A 22,828-nucleotide genomic window follows, 5' to 3' on the forward strand; every position below is an offset into this window, starting at 1 on the left:
GATGCTTCTTACGGTCCTAGGGTTTATACTCAAAGCTTTAATCCACTGTATTTGTTTTTGTACACGGTGTGAGGTATGAGTCCTGGTTCATTTTTTTGTAGTTTGAGATCTAATTTTCCTAGCACCATTTATTGAAAAGGTTTTCTGTTCCCCCTCTTAATGTGTTTTAGTACGTTATTGAAGATCAGGTCTGTGTAGGTGCTTGGTTCAATTTCTCGTTTCTAAATTATAATCCAGTGGTCTCTATGTCTATCGCTGTAGCAATGCCCCAGGGTTTTGATTAGTTGGCTATATAATAGGCTTGTAATCTGGAGTGATAGGCATCATATTTTATTTTCTCTTTGTTTCTTTCCTTACCACATATGTTGGGAGCCGATAGCCATTAAGACCCTGGCCTCAGACACGTAGCAGAAACGTGGCCGCTTTCTAACAGCAAGGCTTTGTTTCCTGCCCAACTTCGCCCCCACATTCCAAACTACGTGCTCAGTAGCATGAGCAGTTGTGATAACTGACCTTGTTGCCATTAGTCAAAGTACTGAGCACCCATTGAACTGCAGATATACCATATTAGGAACATCGTGATAAGTTCACCCGGTAAGCCTTGATTTGCATGCGGATGTCACCACGGACGTCTTTGAGTACTGTTGTGCACCCTTTGTACCTTATTGGGAACATGTGGCTGATTGGTTGTTGTACAGTGTGCGGTTGTTACACAGTGTGCTTCCCACTTGGAATATGTGCCTCCCACTTCCTTCTCTGTTGTGAATATATACCCAGAGTTTTGGCAAAATAAACGGGCTTGATCAGCACTTGTCTTGCCCCATGTCTCTGTTTCATTCTTCCATCCAGGTTCACTGCCCCTCCGGGTCACCGTGTGAGGGTCTCGCTGGACGAGACCCTAACACACATAAAGTTGGTGATTAGTTTTCCATTACTTTGTAGAATTGTGCTGGCATTTGGATCAGAATTGCATTGAATTTATAAAGTAGTATTAGTAATATTGACAACTTCCATATATTAAGTCTTCCTATTCAGGAGCATGAAACCATCTTCCATTTCTCTGGATCTCTTTTGATTTCTTGTAGAAGTGTTTTATACATTTCTTTGTATAATTGTTTTGTTTCTCTGGTAAGATTTATTCCTAGCTATCTTATCTTTTAGGTTTTTAAAATTGCATCATTCTTTCAACTTCATTTTCAGTGTGATCTTTAATTTACAAGAATTCCATCAATTTTTGTATATTGATCATATAATCTGCTAAATTGCCAAAATGTACAATTAGTTCCAGCAATTTTTAATTGAGTCTTTGGGATTTTCCATATCTATCTATATCATCTTCAAACAAAGTTTTGTTTCTTTTGTGCCAATGTGGATGCCTTTAATATATTGTTGATATCTTATTGCTCTAAGACTTCCAGACCTATATTAAATAAGACAACAAAAGACAACTCTGTCTTGTTCCTGTTTAAAGACATTTCTCTCCATTAAATAAGATGCTAGCCATTTGTGTTGCATATACGGCCTTTACTACATGGTGGAATTTCCATTCTATTCCTAGTTTATAGTGTTTTTTTAATCATTTTCTTAGGGGCTCATACAACTCTTTTCACAATCCGTACATACATCATTTGGGTCCAGCACATCCGTACATGTGTTGCCATCATCATTCTCAAAACCCCTGCTTTCTACTTGAGCCCTTGGTATCAGCTCTGCATTTATTGGCATAATCATATGGAACTTTTCCTTTGTTTAATTTATGTGGTGGATTATATTGATTTTTAATTTATTTAACATCAACATATGTACTATGAATCCCACTTGACCATGATGTGGATGTGACTTTTGGTTTTGTTTTTATTTTGTTTTAGTTTTTGATGATTTGTTGGGTTCTGTTGGCAAGAATTCTGTTGGGAATTTTGGTGCCGATATCCATCAGACATATTGCTCTACAATGGTCAATTCTGGTGGTGTCTTTTCCTGACTTAGGTATCAGGATCATGCTTACTTCATAAATGAATTTACCTATATTTTATCCTCTTCTGTGTTATGAAATAGTCCATGCACTTTCTTTGTTAACGCTTCTCTAACTGCTTAGAATTCCCCAGTAAAAACATCTGGTTCTGGACTTTTTGGTGTTGGGAATGTTTTAATGACCAAAATATTTATTCTTGTATTATAGGTGTCTGTTGAGATTTTCTCCACCAGTCTAAGTTAATTTAAGTATCTAGTGTGTTCCTAGAAATTTATCCATTTCTTCTAGATTTTCAATTTTATGGAATATAATTTTTCATAATATCTACAATTTTTGCGTCTGTTAGTTTTGTTGTTTTGTCACCGTTTCATTTCTCATTTGTAGAATTTGCTTTGTTGCCTTCTTTTCCTTGTTAGGTTTGCCAGTGGCTTGTCAGAAGCAACTTCTTGTCTTGTTGATTTTTTTAAAATATTTTTAATTGGGGGATTGATTTATTTTAGCTCCAATATTTATTATTTCTTTCCTTCTAATATCTGGAGGATTGTTTTGCTGGTCTTGTTCTACTTTTTGTAGTTCATGTGGTAAAGTACTTGTTTTAACTCTTTTGTCCTTTTTAATGTGAGTACTGATTGCTAGAAACTGCCCTGTGAGTACTGTTTTTGCCAAGTTCTAAGAATTTTAGTATACAGAATTTTCGTTCTCATTTGTTTCAAAAAAAAATTGTTGTGTTCTTTACTCCTCCCATAACCTGGTGTTCTTTTAAGTAAAGTCAATTAAGTTTACGTGTAATTGACTAATAATTTCTGTTTTTTCTAAAAGCACCAAACCAAAACCAACACTGATTGGCATTGAATCCATTGGCACTTATTTATAATGAAGCTGAAAGAAGACAGATCAAGGATCAAGAAAAAAAAAACCAGATATAAAACCATCAGAACAGCCCCACAAAGGGACTTGATGCCTGACTGAACTTAAAATCATGTGATCATAATGCTTAGAGGCCTCAGAAGTAACTTAGATCCTCTAGAGAGCCTCCAAGGCTGATTCTAGTCAAATCCAGGAAGAATATCTGGGCATGCAGAAAAGAGAAGAGCAGTGCGATGAACTGGAAAACACTTAAGTGAGGAAGGGTCTTCACCATGGGGTGTGTTTTAGAAAAAATATCCAGAGATACTCATATATGTGGGAAAGAGAGCTTTATATCAAAAAGTAAGTGTATATTAAGAAAACATCCCAGCCCAGTCCAGATTAAGTGCATCAGTCCAATGCTAGTCCACAACTCTGATACTAGTCCATGAGTCTTTCTTCAGAGACACACAGCCACATGCAACAATGCAGAGATGAAGGAACATCACCGGCCGGTGGGTGCAAAGTCTTGTGGATCCAATAGTGGTGGCAGCATCGCAGAGATCTGGAGGGTCTCAGCATGGCTCTTCAACAGGAAGGTAAAGGCAGAGAGACCGAGGAAGTTCCCTGAACCCCCCTTGTGAGAAGGCCATGCCACCTGATGTGACCTGATGGACAGGCTAGCGTCCACTCCTACACTTTTATATCTTCATGTTGATATAAAATTATGTAACTACCACAGGTGCGTATAGTGCTAGCAAGGCACGTCTACCCTAGTGACTCCGTAGCGGTGGGAAGTGAGGGAGGAGACGGGAATGAAAAGAGGCCAGCACTCTCAACTTCCTTCCATGTCCTGGAATTCTGTCGCTGTGGTGTAACATTGCAGAAAGTGTGTGTTTGTTGTTGTTAGCTTCTATTGCGTCTGTGCCTGACTCATGCTGATCCGTGAACAAAGTCATGAACTGGCGCTGCACCCTGTCCACAATCGGTTGCATCTTGGGCCACTATGATGCATACAGTCTTTGTTACCTGTTTTCAGAAGGAGATCACCAAGTCTTTATTGCTAGTCCATCTTAGTCTGGACACTCCATTGAGCTATCAGCCTGTTCAATATCACAGCACACACACGGTTCCACCGACAGATGGTTAGACCGACAGTATGTTAGATCCATCAGCCAGAAATCAAACCCAGGGCTCCCGCCTGGAACTCTATCACTGAACCACCAATGCCTCATCATAGAAAATTGTAGTCCACCTAAAAACTTAACAGAGTTTCATCCTGTTGGGAAACGATAAGGCTCGTTGGTGTTGTTTGTTGCTAGTTGTCATCAAATCTGTTCTGGCTCATATCAGCTCTACACAATGGTGCAATGCTTTCCAGTTGTGCAACATCCTCACAACGGTTGCTAAGTTGGAGACCACAGTGGCAGCCATTATGTTCATCCATCGCTTTAACAGTCTCCCTTTTTTTTAATGACCCTTTCACTTTACAAACAGGATGCCCTTCTCCAGGGACTGGTCCCTCCGCATAATATATGTCTGAGACAGAAATTGTAGAACTGTGCTACCACCACCACCCCCGTGAGGTTCTAAGGCTGTAAATCTTTACAGGAACAGAAAGCTTCATCTTTCTCCCAAGGAGCAGCTGGTGATTTAGAACTGACAACCTTACAGTCAGTAGTCCCACTCATAACCCACGATGCCACCAAGGCTCCTCTGCGATCTGTGGTAGAAGTTGGGAAGCAATCCGCTGGATAAACTTAAAAGAGTATGGTTCCTAAATCTGGGCACTATGGACATTTGGGTGTTCAATAAGTCTTTGCTGAGAAGGCCTGCCTTGTGCATTGTAGGACATCCAGCAGCATCCCTGTTCTCTGCGGCAAGACCAAAATCAAGCTCACTGGCACAGGTGAATCCATAGTCTCCCTGTAGAACAGAGTAGAACCACCCCCACAGTGTTTCCAAGGCTGTAATCCTCAATGAAAACAAGCTGCCACGTTTTCCTCCTAAGGTGTGGCTTGTGGAGTTGAACCCCCCAGCCTGTCTGTTAGCAGCCACACAGGCTGCTTTCACCACTGTGCCACTTGGACTTCCGGTCAGCCACCCACCCTCTACCCACTATAAAACTGAAAAATATCTTCAGCCCTTGTCTATTAGCCCCTGAGGAGTGGGGAGCAAAATTGCTCCTGGTTGAAAACCACCTCTCTAATAATTTCACATTTCAACTCCACATCTACCTGTTGGCCAGGGTTTGCACTTCAGCGTGTTTTTCTCCATAGATGAACTTGTATCCCTGGATGAAGGACAGGTACGATTTGGGCGTCACATGGGTCGAACGCCGGAATCTCTGGAAATAATCCACACACTTCTCTGCCACCCCGTCCTGAAAGGAGCCCATGCACTGGACCACCTCCTTCTTGGTCTCCGGACTACAGTCGATGTCATAAGCCGAGAGAAAGTGTTCAGACACTAGGAAGAACAGAGAAGGCAATGTGTGAACGAGGACGGTGGAGATCCATTTTTAAAGTTTCCTAGCTACTTTCAAAACGGACTTAGCTACTTATTACTACCAAATCTCAATCTGGGGAGCACCAGCAAGATGGGGCTATGGCAGCCTATTTAGGCCCAAACAAGCCCCGAGTTTGTCCTCTCTACCCCCAGCTCCATGTATTAACGCGAAGACGTGAAGCTTGTCCTCACTCTAGGTTTTCTAATCCTCATGCAGAGAAGCCACAGGTTCTGGCCAGCTGCCAGCCTGTCTCATAGTTTGCATATGGACGAGAGTGTTCCAAGGAACTCAGAAGCCAGGGGCCACCTGGAAGAAATATTTAACAATCCCATTCATTTTCCTTTTACTCCGGACTTGTTGTACACTCAGTTCCCCAGAGCCCTGAGTGCATTTAGCGTGTGGAAATGTTCACCACTAAACTTTTTTATGTCCAGTCTTGTCCATAAATGTGACAGCTGGCCATTTGCAGCCCATTCTAATTTACAGTGACCTCTAGACATGCTTGAGCAGAATCTGCTGTTGGAGACCTTGACCTCCCCGATCATGCTGACTGCTTTTTAGACAGCGTTTCCTACGTAAGAACAAACCAACATCCCAGAGCCCATCAATCTGCACCTCTAGTGAGTGTCTGCTCCACGTTCACCCCTGTGGAAGGTCCTTGGAGTGAAAAAGAAATATGAAGCTTGATCAAACCCCAAGGAATTTACAAGGTCTATGCATTAGGCAAGAAGCCCCGATGGCTTAGCTGTTAATACACTCAGCTGCAAACCAGAAAGTCGGTGGTTCAAACCCACCAGCTGCTCCCTGGGAGAAAAGATGTGGCAGTCTGCCTCCCTAAAAAGTACACCTTTGATAGTTCTCTGAGGCAAGTCTACTCCCTTCCTTCGGGTCTATAGGAGTTAGAATTGACTGGAGGCAATGGGTTTGGTAAATACATAGACATAAAGCAGACAACAAATATCACCACTATCTTGATGTGACCGAGAAGAAATGGGCTATGGATTTGCATAAAGAGTATTGGAAAATGAATCTATAAGCTATAAATGGAAACAATGGCCAACAAAAAGGAGTGAAAGAGAAAGTATCATATGAACAATTTTAACAGGGTATAGCAAAGGCATAAAGAATTTTCCACTAAATCAAGTTCTTTATATAGAAATTATGAGGCCACATATAAATACTTCCCCATTTACATAGAGTTACATCTGTGTAAATAATGCAGGTCATTTATCAGGTTGGTTACAATTACAGTTTACTATACACAGAAAGGCAATGCATTAAGACACCCCCAAGCCATATTTTCTCATAGGCGTTAGGAAAGCTATGATAAAGAATAGCCTATGTTTAAATTCTAAACCATTTACATCAGGACACTGGAAGCATAAGAAGGGCTCTTGTGTAGGACAAATTCTTATAGATGCTATCACTTGGTGTCAGGCACCAATTTCTGGACCCTTCCTGGTATTTACCCCCCCCCCATCCCCTTTCATATGTGAACAGAAACTTTCAACAGTGATGGTGTTTTTTTGTTATTTGACCCATTGTCTTTTTGTTTCTCCAAACAAGTCAAAAACAGAAACTATGGGATCGATTTTAAATACGCTTTCCCACACGAGCCCATTCTCTGCCACGGGTGAGGTTCTTAGAAGGGGCTGAGCACTCCCTCACCGAGAGGCCCAAGCCCACAGAAACTCAGGCGAGAAGTCATGGACCGCTGTGCTGTCACCTGCAATGTCTGACTACAGCAGCATGGCCGGCTTTGGGGCCTGCGACCTGTCCAATAACTGGATAGTGCCCTCTGACAGCTAATGTCGGAGCTTAGAGTAGGTGGTATCTTGGTGTTGCTTATGTTCCTCACCCGATGGGGACTAAAGGGAGGTGTGTGGCTGACAGGGATGTCCCACGGTGAAAGGGTGGGGCTATCAGACCTTCTTGGTTGAAACCACTGGTGTTCCAATTAGCAGCTGAGCATTTATGCCACTGGCCAAGAGAGCATACGCCATCTCGACAGACTTTGTTAATTCCTTTGGGTTTGACCAAGCCACAAAAGCCCTATGGAGCAGCTCTATTCTGTCAGAAATGGACTCAATGGGACTGAACGTGTGTAGGATAGAATGGAGGAGGCTTGGTTCAGTCCTTAAAGTTTCAGTTCCTCAAATTTCCACACCATTCAAATTAAGTAAAACAAGCTAAATGAATGTACTTTGTCAACTCGAGGAAGACACTCTATCTGTCTACACAGTAACTCTCCCTCCTCCACCTGGTCAAACATACCCTTAATCTTGCATTGGGAGCCATCTGCCCAAACCTCTGATTTCTCCCACATTCTCTTCCAGCAACCAATGGCTCCATTCTGGATAATTACATGGAGACAAGAAAGCTCCTGAAGAATTTGGGCCTAAGTGTGAAGGTAATATCTTATGGGGAGCTACAGAGGTCACCTTGTGCCTATGAGATGAAAGTCACATGCTACGGATGACAGCCGGATAGAAAGAACGAGGTTCCCAACAGCACTGTCCTAGGCTGCACACCTCTGCATTCTCTTGGTCCTGGGGAAAACAATCTCCCAACTTGCTTATACCGCCCACTGCTTCTCCAGTGTTCTCTGTTTGCCAAACACAGTCCTAATTGATACATACACTCTCAGGGAGAGATTAGCCAAGAAAGGGACAAGAAGAGCTTTGTCCTGTAACAGCAGATGGGATTGAAATTGGCACCAAGTTTCATGAAATCATCTCACTGATGATATGCTACAATAGTTGTCATCTGAAATTGTTATTTTTACTTATATCCTAATTATCATATTTCACAGTAAAATCTAACGGAACTCCAAATAATGTCACCTCATCCTCTGAATTTCTCTCCTACTTCAAGGGATTTTTAAATCTTATTGTAGGTTGTATTTACCTCTTTATAGGACATAACATTAACAATCACCAGTCTTTCCTCCAACCTTAATTTAAAAAAAAAAAAGAAAACCAAATCATACTAACCACTTGAACCTCAAGCATGTCTCAGTACTCTGTGTCGAAAACCACAGATTGGAAAACCACGAGTGGCAGAAGTGATGTGATAAAAACTTAACTTCCAGGGGATTTATAGAGGTCTCAATACAGGCATAAAAATATGTAAATATATTTATATATGAGGATGGGGAAATAGATCTATGTGCATATATTTATAGGTTTTGTATTAAGGTAGCAGATGGGCATTGGGCCTCCACTCAAGTACTCCCTCAATGCAAGAACACTTTGTTCTGTTAAACTGGTATTCCATGATGCTCACCTTCCCAACAAGATTGCCAAAGACAAAGCAGGTGCATAAGCAAATATGAAGAAAGCTGATGGTGCCTGGTTATCAAAAGATATAGTGTCTAGAGTCTTAAAGGCTTGAAGAGAAACAAGTAGCAATCTAGCTGAGAAGCAACAAAGTCCACATGGAAGAAGCACCAGCCTGTGTGCTCATGAGGTGTTTATAGGATCAGGAATCAGGCATCAAAGATCAAAAAAATCATATCATTGTGAATGAGGGGACGTGAGGAGTGGAGATCCAAAGCCCATCTGTAGGCAACTGGACATCCACTTACAGAAGAGTCCTGGGGAGGAGAAGTGCTAGTCAGGGTGCCATATAACACCAATGAAACATACAACTTTCCTCTAGTTCTCTAATGCTTCCTCCCCACCACTACCATGATCCCAATTCTACCTTAAAAATCCAGCTAGACCAGTGGATGTACACTGGTACAGAGCAGAACTGGAAACACAGGGAATCCAAGAAAGATTATTGACCCGCAGGATCAATAAGGAGAGTAGTGATATCAGGAGGGGAACATGGGGGTAGAAAGGGAGAACGAATCACAATGATCTATATATAACCTCCTCCCTGGTAGACGGACAACAGAAAAGTGGATGAAGGGTGACATCGGTCAGTGTAAAACATGAGAAAATAATATTTTATAAATTGTCAAGGGTTCAGAGGGAGGGAGGGGGGAAATGAGGAGCTGATAGCAAGGGCTCAAGTAGAAAGAAAATGTTTGAAAATGATGGCAACAAATGTACAAATGTGCTTGACACAATGGATATATGTATGGATTGTGATAAGAGTTGTATGAGCCCCCAATAAAATGATTTTTGTAAAAAAATATTGATTAATCCCAATTAAAATGAAAATTTGCAAATCTGTCTGAACAAAGAAAAGAACTTGACTTCCACAGTGGATTAGAGATGTGACTTTTTAAGACATAACATATAAAAAGAAGTCTGCAGCCCTAACCCTAGTTCTTTTGACTTTTGGTACCTCTGGGAGGTCCTCTGTCGTCTCTGTTCCCAGTTCTCCATCCATTGAGAGAAGGAGATGGGCTAGCTTGGATCCCACACTGGAGGCCACTGAGCTGGAGAAGCAGGGAAGTAACAGAAGGACCAGGACACTGTGAACATGGGAGCCCCAGGCTCCATTCCTTTCTTCTCTCCACTGCTTTCTCTAGTAGGTGTATGTATCTATGGGATGTTAGAGGTGCCCTGATGGTGTAGTGGTTATACCTTGAGCTGTGATCTGGATGGTCAGCAGTTCAAAACCAACAACATAAACTGTTAGAAGGAAGTCACTGTAAGTCAGCATTGACAAGATAGTAGTAAGTTTGATTAGCTTATCAGATAGTAATCAGACTCTAATGCTTAAAAATAATCACAAATTTTGAAAATAACCGTGCTAAATAAAGCTTGCCTAGAAGCTCTGATACAATAAGTCAGGGATGAGATCTAAGTACCTATTTCTTTTAACCTTGTCATAACCTGTGGGAGATACAGAGGCCACTGACCTTTTATGCTAATGCCTTATATTGAAGGAATGGTTGTGGTTCTATGAGGTAAGCATTGGATTTCATACCTATAAGTTCAGTGGTTCAAACCCATCAACTGCTCCACAGGAGCTTTAAGCTCTCATGAAGAACTACCGTCTCTGAAAGCCTAAGGAACAGTTCTTGTTATTAGGCTCCATCAAGTGAGTTCTGACCCATAGTGACCCGATCTATGCACAACAGAACAAAACACTGCGTGGTCCGGGGCCATCCTCACAATTGTTCCTGGACTTGAGCCCATTGTTGGAGCCAGTGTGGATCCATCCCCTTGAGGGTCTTCCTCTCTCTCACTGCCCCTCCCTTTACTAGATATGATGTCTGCTCAAGGTTTTGGTTTCTGTCCAAAATATATAAGAGGAAGTCTCTAACCTTGCCTCTAAGGAGCACTCTGGTTTGGAATAAGGAGACATTGGATTGTCATTTTAACAGTTAATGGTATTTTCAATATTCTTTCCCAGAACCACAATTTAAATGCATACATTATTCTTCAGTTTTCCTTCTTCAATATCCAACTTTCACATATATATATATGAGGCAACGGAAAATACCATAGCTTGGGTCAGGCACACCTTCGTCCTCAAAGTACCATCTTTGCTTGTCAATACCTAAAGAGGTTCTATACAGCAGATATGTCCAATGCAACTCATCTTTTACTCTCTTGACTGCTGCTTCCGTGAGCATCGATTGTGGATCCAAGGAAGATAAAATCACTGACAACTTCAACCTTTGCTCCACTTCTCATCATGCTGTTACCTATTGGTCTAGTTGTGAGCATTTGGGTCTTCTTGACATTGAGTCGTAACCCATACTGAAGGCTGCAATCCTTGACCTTCATCAGCAAGTACTTCAAGGCCTCCTTACTTTCAGCAACCAAGGTTGTGTCACTTGCATATTGTGAGTTATGAATAAGTCTTCCTCTAATGCTGATGCCACATTCTTCCTCATATAAGCCAGCTTCGCTGATTACTGGTTCAGCAGAAAGATTTAACAGGTAGGATGAGAGGAAACCACCTTTGTGCACACCTTTCTAGGGTTCCCTTGTTCTGTTCATGTTTTGTTAAGAGACTAAACAAAAAAATTCAAACCATAAAATAATTTTGTCTTGAAAGAACTAGAACATTCACAAAAGTACCCTACTCCGCCCACTCCCCCCCCCAAAAAAAACCCCAAAACAATGTAAATGAAATGGGTAATTTTGAGTATCTCCTATACTATAGTGATGTGCCGATTTCTATTACAGAGTAAGAGGCCCTTGGCATGCCACGGGACCGAAGGTCAGACAGAGGCAAGCACAGCGAGAGTACCATTCATGGGTCACTTCCAGCCCGTGTCTTTTCTCAAGGACAGAAAGCACAGACGACTGCTAGGTACTGCTGTGTCTCCTCTTTGATTTCTAGCACTACAGTCGTGAGAAGAAACTGTCTCAGAGGGTTTTCGCTCAAAGCACGTATCCTGTGTGGTTGAGAGACCCACTTACAAGAGACTCGAGTGCCATCAAGGAGAATAAGTCCACAGCACCCTCCGAGGCCATCCCAGAGCCTGCCTAAGGACCCAACCAAGACCAACACCCTCTTGAGAGTCCTTGAAAAGATGAAGCTCTTTGTAAACCAGTTTAAGAGGGTGCAGATTGAAAAATGCCATTGTCTAACAACCACCACACTGCGGGGTGGGGGGTGAGGGGGTGGGGAGATAAAAATACCAAATAAGAAAAGGAATCCTGGGGACCTAGTGGTTACTTGTTGGACTGCCAACCACAAGGTCTGCATTTTGAAACCGCCAGCTGCTCTTAAGGAGGAAGATGGGCCTTTCTACTCCTCCTATAAAGAGTTACCGTTTTGGGAAATGCACAGGGGCAGTTCTACCCTTTCACTGTGAGTCAGCATCTACTGGATGCGCTGAGTTTGGGCCAAATGAGAAAGAGCACCATCTTGTGGCCAAACAAAAAATGTTTTTTGAACAGCGGACAGAGTGATCTCTGGTTCAACCAAATGCAAGGACAACCTAACAGCTCTGAACTGAAGAAAAAGAGAGAGGGGAGAAGAAAAGGAAGGAGAGAGAGAAGTGGGGACGTAGGGAGGCAGGGACTCAAAGCAAACACCCTCACACAGACGCCTGAGGCCAAACAGCTCAACATGAAAATGTGCACCACACTAACCAGCAATTAAGGCATCTTTAGGCCACCGGCTGAACCAGTCTATGGTGCATCCTGAAATCAGGGCGGGGAACTTCAAAGCTCGATTTCTGAATTTTTCGCCCACTGGTGAGAAGCAGAGCACAATGTGGAGGTTCTGCCGGACCCGGCCCATGAAGTAGTCATACAGGTTCTCGTTGGTGGGAGGGCGTCTAGGATGCTCTCTTTTCATGACTGAGATGAGATCGCTATGAATCTCATCGATTTCATCGCGGGCAAACAGGTTGGAGACCTTACAAAGAAGCACAGATATTAAAAATCCAGTTCACACCAATGAAAAGACGCCGAATGTTTAACTCAGTGCCCGCGACAATGGTCCCTCCTTTGTGTTCTTAAATTCAGCTTTAGAAAACTCAAGTACTGTCCAAGAGATGAGACGGAACACGTTTTCAAACACATAAGTGACTCTATTGTTAACTGGAACACCGAAGTCCTCTAGGGGTTTGGCAATAAAGGAGGTCAGCCAAACAAAGAGGGTCGTGATAGAGGACGGCCCCCAAGGAGCTGGAATGTCACGGTGGCTGAAACTAAGGGCTCCAACATCACAACAATTGTGAGGGTGTGTAGAACAGACAGGGTTCCATTCAGCTACACTGAAAACTGGTCAACATCAAAGCACCTTCAAATTTCTACTGGCAGATAGTTGGGGGCTGTGATAAGATACACTGGATGGGAACTGAACCGACATCTCCTGCGTCAGAGGCAAGAATTCTACCATGGCCAATCAGTGCCCCAGGATAAACAGGAGAATGGCCGTATACAGGCATAAATATTGCAGGTTTGAATCCAGGCAATCACAATAAAATGAACATCTCAGTAGGGCATGCCGCATGAAGTGTTTTATTTCTCCATGAATATAAAAATTATGTCTATACCATACTGCAGGCTATTAGAAGGAGTCCTGGTAGCAGAGTGGTTATGCATTGGGCTGCTAAATGCAAGGTCAGCAGTTCTATGGGAGAAAAACAGGGGGAAGTTCTATCCTGTCCTACAGTGTCGCTATGAGTCGGCATCAATCCAACGGCAGTGCATTTGATTTCAGTTTGATAGGTTACTAAGTGTATGAGAGCATTATGAAAAAGTTGGGAATATGGTGAGAATTACCAAAATGTGACACAGGTCTGAAGGAAGCACCTGTGGGTGAGGTCAAAAAATGGTGCTGATAAATTTGCTTGATGCTAGGTTGTCACAAACCTTCGATTTGTAAAAAGCACAGTATCTGCAAAGCAAAACCATGAGGTGCACCTGTATAAAACTGCAGTTGTTTATCATTTCTCCTTCGGATCATTCATTGAAGCCATGGGAATGAAGTGCTAACTCAGCATTTGGACAGGGAGTTTTCCTTCCACTATTTTTCATACTGATCACCTAATCCCCAAATGGCAGGACAAACTGAGCTCTCGAAAGGCAGATGGAATGCAAAAGATGAAATCCATGAAAAAGACACGGGCTCTTACCTCTCCAGACGATAGGACGTTATTCATATATTCCAAAAATGACTCTTCTTTGATTTCGCTGTCTGTGAAAATGAAAGTGATCCCTTTGCCTTGCTGACCAGCCGTTCTATACAAAAGCTTCATGTCTTCCATCAGGTTTGATGTGTTATAGGACCTAAAGAAGTGTCACAAGTGTGCCATTAGCTACGAACCTCAAAAGATGCTCAATACCAAATCGCACCCACTGGGATGCTCAGGGTTAACAACAACAAAACCATAAGATAACTAATTTGGGTGAGGATGTGCAGAAGTGGGAGCCCTGCCACACTGCTAGTGGAAAGGCGTCAGTATTGTGAGAATTGTGTGGTGCTTCATAAATAAAATTTAAAAAAACTAAAACTACCATGCGATGCAGTGTTTCCACTCCCAAAGACTTCAGCGTCAGTGTACCCTGCAGCACTATTCCGGATAGCCGAAAGGTGGAAACAGCCTCCAGGAAGAAACAAAATGCGGTCCAATGGAACCCTTCTCACGCAGCAAGAGAAATGGAGTCTGGACACATGCTACAGTCAGGCCAGAGCTTGAAGAGGCCATGCTGAGTGGAATAAAGCAATCATAAAGAAAGACAGCCAGTACAGGACCTCATGTGTATTTTTTTTAAGCAAGAAAAGGTAAATGCATGGAAATCAAAGTTTATTCTTGGTTACCACAAGTAGGAAGGCAGGAGAAAAAGATTAGCCATGATGGAAAACTGCACTAATGGAAGGTAGTGTGGCACAGCTGATTTTTGTTATTATTGTCAGTAAGTCGTACACCTATGAAAAGTGCAGTTGGCTCTCAGGGAGGAGATGAGCCAGTCAGGGTGCGATGTAGCCCAATGAAACATACAACTTTCCTGTAGTTCCGAAATGCTTCCTCCCTCCCTCTCCCCACACCCCTATCATGATCCCAATTCTACCTTGCAAGTCTGGCTAGACCAGTGGATGTACACTGGTGCAGGTGGGAGCTGGAAGCACAGGGAATCCAGGGTGGATGATACCTTCAGAACCAGGGGTGTGAGGGACGATACTGGGAGGGTAGAAGGAGAGTGGGTTGGAAAGGGGGAACCAATTACAAGGATCTACATGTGACCTTCTCCCTGGGGACGGACAACAGAAAAGTGGGTGAAGGGAGACGTCGGAAAGGGCAAGACATGACAAAATAATAATTTATAAATTATCAAGGGTTCATGAGGGAGGGGGGCAAGGAGGGAGGGGAAAAATGAGGTGCTAATGCCAGGGGCTTAAGTGGAGAGCAAATGTTTTGAGAGCGATGAGGGCAATGAATGTACAAGTGTGCTTGACACAATTGATGCATGTATGGATTGTGATAAGAGTTGTATGCACCCCTAATAAAATGATTAAAATAAAAGAAAAGTGTAGCTAGCAAACATTTCCTGATAGATACATTGACAGCTACTAGTAGGTAGTACCAAAAAGGACTGTAGCTGTGGACGCTGCTTATGCACAACCAACCACTTCCTGGGGCTGGGTCCCTTGCTTTAGAGGTCATGGTTTTATGGGCTATTCCAACTCGTCAGACTAGTGGCGAATGTAGTGCTTCTTTTCTGCCTCCTACTCTGTTGTGTAGTGCCTGTGTCTCAGAAACTTTCAAAGGACCATCCAACGCATGACAACTGGGCCCTGCCAGCCTGGAATAAAGCACAAGGAGCAAAGTCTAGGACAGGGGGTGACTATAGAGTGAGTGTTGAGTAGTCTCCCTGGGCATCTTCCTTCTCAAACAGGAGACCCAAACTGCTGCATGGGCCCCAACTACCAATACTGAATGTTTTGATCAAAGACCCCGTTGGGGAGGGAAAAAAACACAATTAAAGAGGTAAATTCAAGACAGAATTTCAAACTCTCGATGACTCAATGCTTTCTGGAGCTATGGAGCCTAGATAAACCCCTAAAACTATTGCCCTCAAATAATATTTAAATTTCAAACAAAAATATTCCCTGAAGTCTTTACACAATGAAATGTTAGTTCAGGTAACTGGTGGAGAATATCAACCTTGAGCATTGTGTTCTGTTTAGAACTATCTATCTAAGATCCAATGGACAGCCTCGATTTGAAAGACAAGATGTGAACCTCAAGATGTGGATTTACGCTAATGAGGAAAACAACTGACAAATGGAGGGTGAAAAAGTTTGACAACTTGACCAATGTAGTCACATTGAATTACACATGCAAACACTTAAGTTGATATATGTTTTGCTGTGCATAGTTCTCAGCAATAGTGACAAGAAAAATCAAAATAGAAAAATAAATATTGAGTAGGTTCCAGTATACAGTAGTGTGTTACCCCTAAAAGCTGAAATTACAATATTCCAACCCTACAACCTCAACCTTCCAAAGCACTACTTGAATTTTGTGTTGTTAAATAAATTCAAATTTCAGAACACAAAGGCAGATGGCCATCTGACTTTTTACAAGCAACTAAATATTTAACTTCTGTGCTCTCTTCTTAACACCTCTGACCTAAGCCCTAGAATCTTAAATACCGAACTGATGCATCGGTATTTCTAGAGAGCTTCAAACAAAAGTGAGTTCTAAGAGATCATGGAGGGAAAGGTTTTCAAAGACAAATCTCTCTTACCAAAAATGAAAATAAAAATCTCAAAAGATGAGATGAGGCAAACTTGCAGCCCAGTCCTCCGGGTCTCCCTGCTGTCTTGGCTAAGAAGCCCTCGTCAGCCTAGCTTGCATACCAACTCTTTGAGACATTGGTCCTCTCTTATCAACAGCAGATCATCCACATGATCACATTCAAAGGAATGGATTTAGCACCGTCAGAGGAGGTGTGGGGTCTATAATAAGGCGTTGACGTGCAGCAGAATTCATGCCAGACTAGAAATAAGAAAGCCTAGAGTCCAATTTCAGCTAGACCTAAGATCTCAGACAAAGCACAGCCGCCCTGAACCTCAATTCCAAGATGAGCTTATCTGCCTTACTAACTCATGAAGTTCTTTTTTGTTAAGTCATTTTATTGGGGGCTCTTACAGCTCCTACGACATTCCATACATCAACTGTGTCGAGCATATTTGTACAGATCCCTTTGAAGATCATATGAGCTTGTGCAAGTAAAAAATGTACATTGGAAGCTATAGGTTCTTAGCAGTAATATTGGGAACAAACATCACACTGTGGAATTACTTCCCAGTGCAGACTACCTTTTATCTAGACGTGCTTCCATCCACAAATTGGAAGAACCATCCACAAGGTAATTGGAATTATTTCTGATTTATAGCATAATATTTGGATTTATTCCTCAACCATAACCCTATATCTGAAACCAAACAAAAATGCAACAAAATCTTGAATTACTGCATCTTCAAAGCCAAGACCTGATCTTTTGCAGCTCTTGCCTAGAATCTGTGGTCTCCGTTAACACGAAAGTTCAAGCGCATGTTTTGCTTTGTAGGACAACGCAAAGCTTGAGGAAGATGCTCAGTAGGCCATAAATTCACTTCTTATAACTCAAAATTCACTTCAAATGATTTCCCGTCCAACTTAACGTTTCTCTCTGACTTCTCGCTCCTAACCCGATCCTAAGGAGCCCAGGTGGTGCAGTGGTTACGATTGGCCTGCCAACCCAAAGGTCAGCTGTTTAAAATCACCAGCAGCTCCTCGGGAGAAAGATGGAAACTCATGGGGGCAGTTCTATTCTGTCCTATAGGCTTCCTTTGAGTCCGCATCAACTCAGTGGTTACGTTTTAAATTAACCCTAACAGGGTTCATCCTAAAATTCTGTTGTTGCTGTTGTTGGTGGTGGTGGTGGTGGTTTGCTCTCAAGTCTATTTCAGTTCATTCCAATCCCAGGTGACAGGGTTTCCTAGGATGAAATCTTTCTGGTATCAGACTCCAGGTCTTCTCCCTTAGAGCTGCTAGTGGGCTTGAAAAGCCAAATGTACAGTTAGCAGCCAACTACTTAATAATTATGCCAGTGCCTGTTTCTCTATTTCTGTTCAGTTTTCGCTTTCTAACTCCGCTCGCTCCCTGCACTGCACACATGCATCCGAGGGCTGCTTCTCTGAAGCACCCTTTCTTGATGAGTAGCGACATCTTCTTTCTCGTGTCTCAAGTCAGAAAGCAAAGTATGTCAAACCCAACAGATCTGACTTCCTAGCACACTCAGCCCTTTCCTATTGGTCCGTTCTCACTGTCAACTGTTCATGACACCGTCATTTCTCACCTAAGTCCCCACAGCGGTTCTAACTATTCCTTCTTCAGCTGAGCATTTGCTCTCTATTTTGGCATGTACATATCGGCCATGCGCTCTCGATGACAACTCGCCAGTCGTTTGCTATTGCTCCTACAGGAGCTTTTAAAGCCTCCATCTCTCTTCACTTGTCCTAAAGCTGAACCCATTGCCTTCATGTTGATACTGTCCAAGGGCCACCTCGGGTGTCACCAAGCAGAACAGCTCCCTAAGAAGCTTTCTAAGCTATACTCTTCACAGAAACAGCTTTCCAGAATTTTCTGCCATGACAATGCTGAGTTGATTCACAGAGCAACCTTCTGGGTCAGTAGTCTAGCAGAAACCATTTGAGAGACCTCGGTTGGGAAAAGTCTATTCATATCTTCCAGGGCCTCAAATATGCCTTCACGTACTGGCTTGCTCTGGGGGATCTGTGCTACTGCTTGTCTCTGGGATAATTCCTACTCACATTTGGGTCTTAGTATGAACATCACTTCTCTGACCACAGGTGAGACTAGAATTCCATATGGTTCAACAGGATCTGCATTTATTTTATTTCTTAAATTTTTTGATTCATCATCCACGTACCTTACAGTTCAATAGTTTAGATATATATTTCAAAGAGTTGTTCAATCATCATTGAAATCAATTATAGAATGTTTTCTCCATTTCTTGTTCCCATTATTATTAACTCCTCATTAACCCTCAAGCTCCCGTGACATAACCCTACAGAACGATTAAATCTTGCTACTCTCTCTGGATTTATATATTCTGGATTTCATATAAACAAAACAAAAAAAACACAACCCACCAACACAACAAAATAAAACACAGAAAAACCTCAATTCAAGTGAAATCAGAAGATAATGAAAATTAACAAATTTTAAAATGGGTGAAAGGGGGAAACAAAAGATAATACGTTCACTTTGACCCTAAATTTCATCAATCATCTACTTTAGGGTCTGCATTCAATTCTCTATCATAGATCACATATACCAATATCACACTTCATTGAGTGGTTCATTCAGTGCCCAATGCTGACTCTTCAGTGATAATAAGTTCCACGAAGACAGAGGTTGGCTTTACCTTCCCCAGCATTGTCCTTCCCAACATCTAGTGAGTGTTTGGCACATAGATGGTGTCCAAGAAATACTTTTAAATAATTGGATCAATCAATCAATATAAACAATTTGTGCATTTTCCATTTGATTGAGTTTCTTATCACTGGAATTATCACTTAATGGAAATAAACCCTTGAAATGAATCCCAAAAGAGTACGCAGAATACTTACCTCCTATGGAACGGGAAAACAGTATTCATGACAGTGGGAGTAAGGAATGTCCCCAAAGAAAGTGTTTCTTTAATTGGTCGACAAACTGGTACCAGTGTGTGTTTCATTTAATATGGATGTAGGGTTACAATTTAGCAAAAATATCATTGTAGTAAATAGATATTGTGTTTGCCCATGTTCCATACTCTACACAATGAATGCATCATAGCATCTACACTCAAAATCGGTGTAGATTCACGGGATGGATCATAACTGTGACACTGAAACATGCCAAGAGAAAAAGAAATAACAGCCCTAGGACATGCAAGTACTTAATGTTAGTAGAAATTTTCTCTTGTACTTTTGTTTAGAACAAGCACCTAGCATGGCACTGAGCCTACTAGCTACTTAATTTCCGCTCCCTCCCTAACCCCAGATAGCAAAAGCAAATCATTTTGATATATAAAAAAATTAATCTAGCATGTAGTACAGAAATTAAAAAGGAAAGCTACAGGTCTGTCTAGATAAGATAAGTGGGATGAACAATCTGGAGAAGAAAACAACGGGACCGATGGTTCCAGGGTGACATGGGAAAGGGGATGGTAGGGGAAAGGAAGTTGTGTTAACAAACCCAGGGACAAGGGGACAACAAGTGATCCAAAATCAATGGCAAGGAGGGTGTAAGAGGCCTGGTAGGGTGTGATCAAATGAAATGCAACTGAGAGGAATTACTGAAACCCAAATAAAGGCTGCACATGATAGTGGGACAAGAGGAAAGTTAAAAGAAATAGAGGAAAGACCTAGGAGGCAAGGAGCATGTATAGAGGTCTAAAAACAGGCTTGGACATATGTAAATATATATAATGATAGGGAAATAGCTCTGTGTGCATATATTTATAGGTTTAGTATTAAGATAGCAGATGGACTCTGGGCCTCCATTCAAGAACTCCCTCAATGCAAGAACACTGTTCATTTAAACTGGCATTCTATGATGCTCACTTTCCCAACACAATTGCTGAAGACAAACGTGTGCATTAGCAAATGTGGTGAAGAAATCTGATGTTGCCCAGCTTTCAAAGGATGTTGCGTCTGGAGTCTTAAAGGCTTGAAGATAAACAAGCAGCTATCTAGCTCAGAAGCAACTAAGCCCACATGGAAAAAGCACACTAGCCTGTATAATCATGAGATGTAAGAAGGGATCAGGTATCAGGGATCAAAGAAAAAATAATAATATCATTGTGAATGAGGGGGGGTGCAGATTGGAGACTCAAAGTCTATCTGTAGGAAACTGGACATCACCTTACAGAAGGGTCATGGGGAGGAGACAAGCCAGTCATGGTGCAGTGCAGCAACAATGAAACATATAGCTTTCCTCTAGTTCTTAAATGCTTCCTACCCGCCCCACTCCCCACCCTCATTATCATGATCCCAATTCTACCTTACAAATCCAGCTAGACCAGAGGATGTACACTGGTACATTTAGGAACTGGAAACACAGGGAATCCAGTACAAATGATCCCTTCAGGACCAGTGCTGAGAGTGGTGATACAGGGAGGGTGGAAGGAAGGAAGGGTAGAAAGGGGGAACCAATTACAAGGATCTACATAAAACCTCCTCCCTGAGGGATGGACAACAGAAAATTGGGGAAGGGAGATGTCAGACAGTGTAATATATAACAAAATAACAATAATTTATAAATTATCAACGGGTCATGAGGGAGGGTGGGGAGAGGGGAGAAAATGAGGAGCTGATACCAAGGGCTCAAGTAGAAACCAAATGTTTTGAGAATGATGATGGCAACAAATGTAAAAATGTGCTTGACACATGGATGGATGTATGGATTGTGATAAGATTTGTATGAGCCCCAAATAAAATGATTTCTTTTTAAAAAAGGAAAACTGATAAGTCAACATCTGAGCTGAAAATCTATTATGATTCATTGTCTGTAAGAACTTTAGGTGGTCCCTATGAACCTTTTACCAAAAACCATTTCAGAAGAATGCAAGGCAAAGCTTGGAAACATACCTTGTCAGAGTGATCTGGAAGGACGAATAGCCAGCAATGAACGTGGCCAACCTCGTCAAGCTCTGCTTTCCTGAGCCGCCCACCCCGACAAGGAGGGCATTGCCTCGGGGAGTACGAATAACTCGAGAGATCTATAAGATAGCATAAACAGGCATGTGTCTGTAAACAGGTATGCATTCCTCTTTGTCATTATGTATTGAATGTAAGCACAGAGCCAGAGTAATTTTGGAAGGTGTAGGTGTCTTAAGACCAGAATGGAGTTATTCTGTTGGAGGGTGAGATAAATAAAACATGCATCTACGATGTTTAGGACAGAGCGGGAAAATAAGGGGGGAGACTTATGCAGAAGACAGATCAGCAAACAGCCGAGCACTGCTTGTTCTGGGCTCTAAAGAGGAGAGATAAAGAGGAATTTGAGGTTTCAAGAAATTTCAGAACAAGGTCTGTCCTTGAAATAGAAAGCATGTGAAATGCTTTAAGTTGAAGAGTCTTTAAATCAGAGAGTTTAAACAAAAGGAAAGACATGGCAAACATAAGGAGGTTTTTTTTTCCTTAGAAGAAAATTACCAAAATCATGGCTTAGTACTAGGCAAAGAAATATCTACCAAGACGTGGTTGTAAACCATGACTCCCGGTCTGTGATAGTCAGTAGCCTCAGACCACTCCAAGGTCCCCTTGTGGTAGAAGTCTATGTCCATTTGGCTTCACTATTGTTAAATAAAACTACTAACATCTCCGACTTCAACTGGGAGATTCAGCATATGATTTCCTGGGGTGCCTCTTTTACTTATCTGACAGCCATTTATCATTCCCTCCGACCTGCAGCCAGAACCCATCTACCAGGCACTACGGTAGGTTGAGTGTTGTGATACCAGAAGCTATACCACCAGTATTTCCAAGGCCAGCAGGGTGATCTAGGGTTAGCAGGTTTCATCAGAGATTTCAGACTAAAATAAACTAGACTACATAGATTAAAATTCTCTCAATATATCTCTGAATGTTAGCCAATGAACTCATAAGGATCACAAGAGAACACTGTTCAACGTGCTTGCTTTGGGCAAGTCATCAGGAGCTACCAATTGCAGGTTCAATGGGGTAGAAGACCAACAACGGTGAGAGGGTCAACCTTCAGTGAGATGGCTTGGCGAAAGAGCCACCATGATGGACTCCAACTACCAGCTATTGTGAAAGTGATGAAGGGTCACTACCAGACAACATTTCACTCTGCTGTCTATGAGTCAGAGTTGAGTGAGCCTGAGAGAGTGCTGGATATGCTTATTTCTAAAGAAGGATGTGGGAATGGAAATTAGCAAGAGATCACTTCTCTGGGGCTTTGGAGCGCTCCCTGGGGTCAACCAAGTTTCTTCCCTCTGTCGATATTCTTTCTAAAGATTCTCTCGGTTCAGCAGAGCTGTGTTCTGCTCCTGTTGCAACTCCCTCTGGGTTTGGGCCTGTTGTCCTGTATCTAATGTGAACTTGGGAAT

General features: G+C 42.2%; 1 protein-coding gene across 1 annotated transcript in view; it reads right to left on the reverse strand.

The window, feature by feature from the left end:
- DNAH5 (dynein axonemal heavy chain 5) overlaps positions 1–22,828 on the reverse strand; it is a 378,136-nt gene that overhangs the window by 89,252 nt on the left and 266,056 nt on the right. The window contains exons 53-56 of the mRNA XM_075540865.1: positions 21,345–21,475; positions 13,831–13,984; positions 12,338–12,605; positions 5,056–5,287 (exon numbers count right to left, since the gene is read on the reverse strand). Of these exons, the coding sequence (XP_075396980.1) occupies positions 5,056–5,287; positions 12,338–12,605; positions 13,831–13,984; positions 21,345–21,475 (785 nt within the window). The remainder of the gene's footprint in view (positions 1–5,055; positions 5,288–12,337; positions 12,606–13,830; positions 13,985–21,344; positions 21,476–22,828) is intronic.

The sequence above is a fragment of the Tenrec ecaudatus genome, chromosome 2 (assembly GCF_050624435.1).
Source record: "Tenrec ecaudatus isolate mTenEca1 chromosome 2, mTenEca1.hap1, whole genome shotgun sequence".
Classification (NCBI taxonomy): Eukaryota; Metazoa; Chordata; class Mammalia; order Afrosoricida; family Tenrecidae; genus Tenrec; species Tenrec ecaudatus.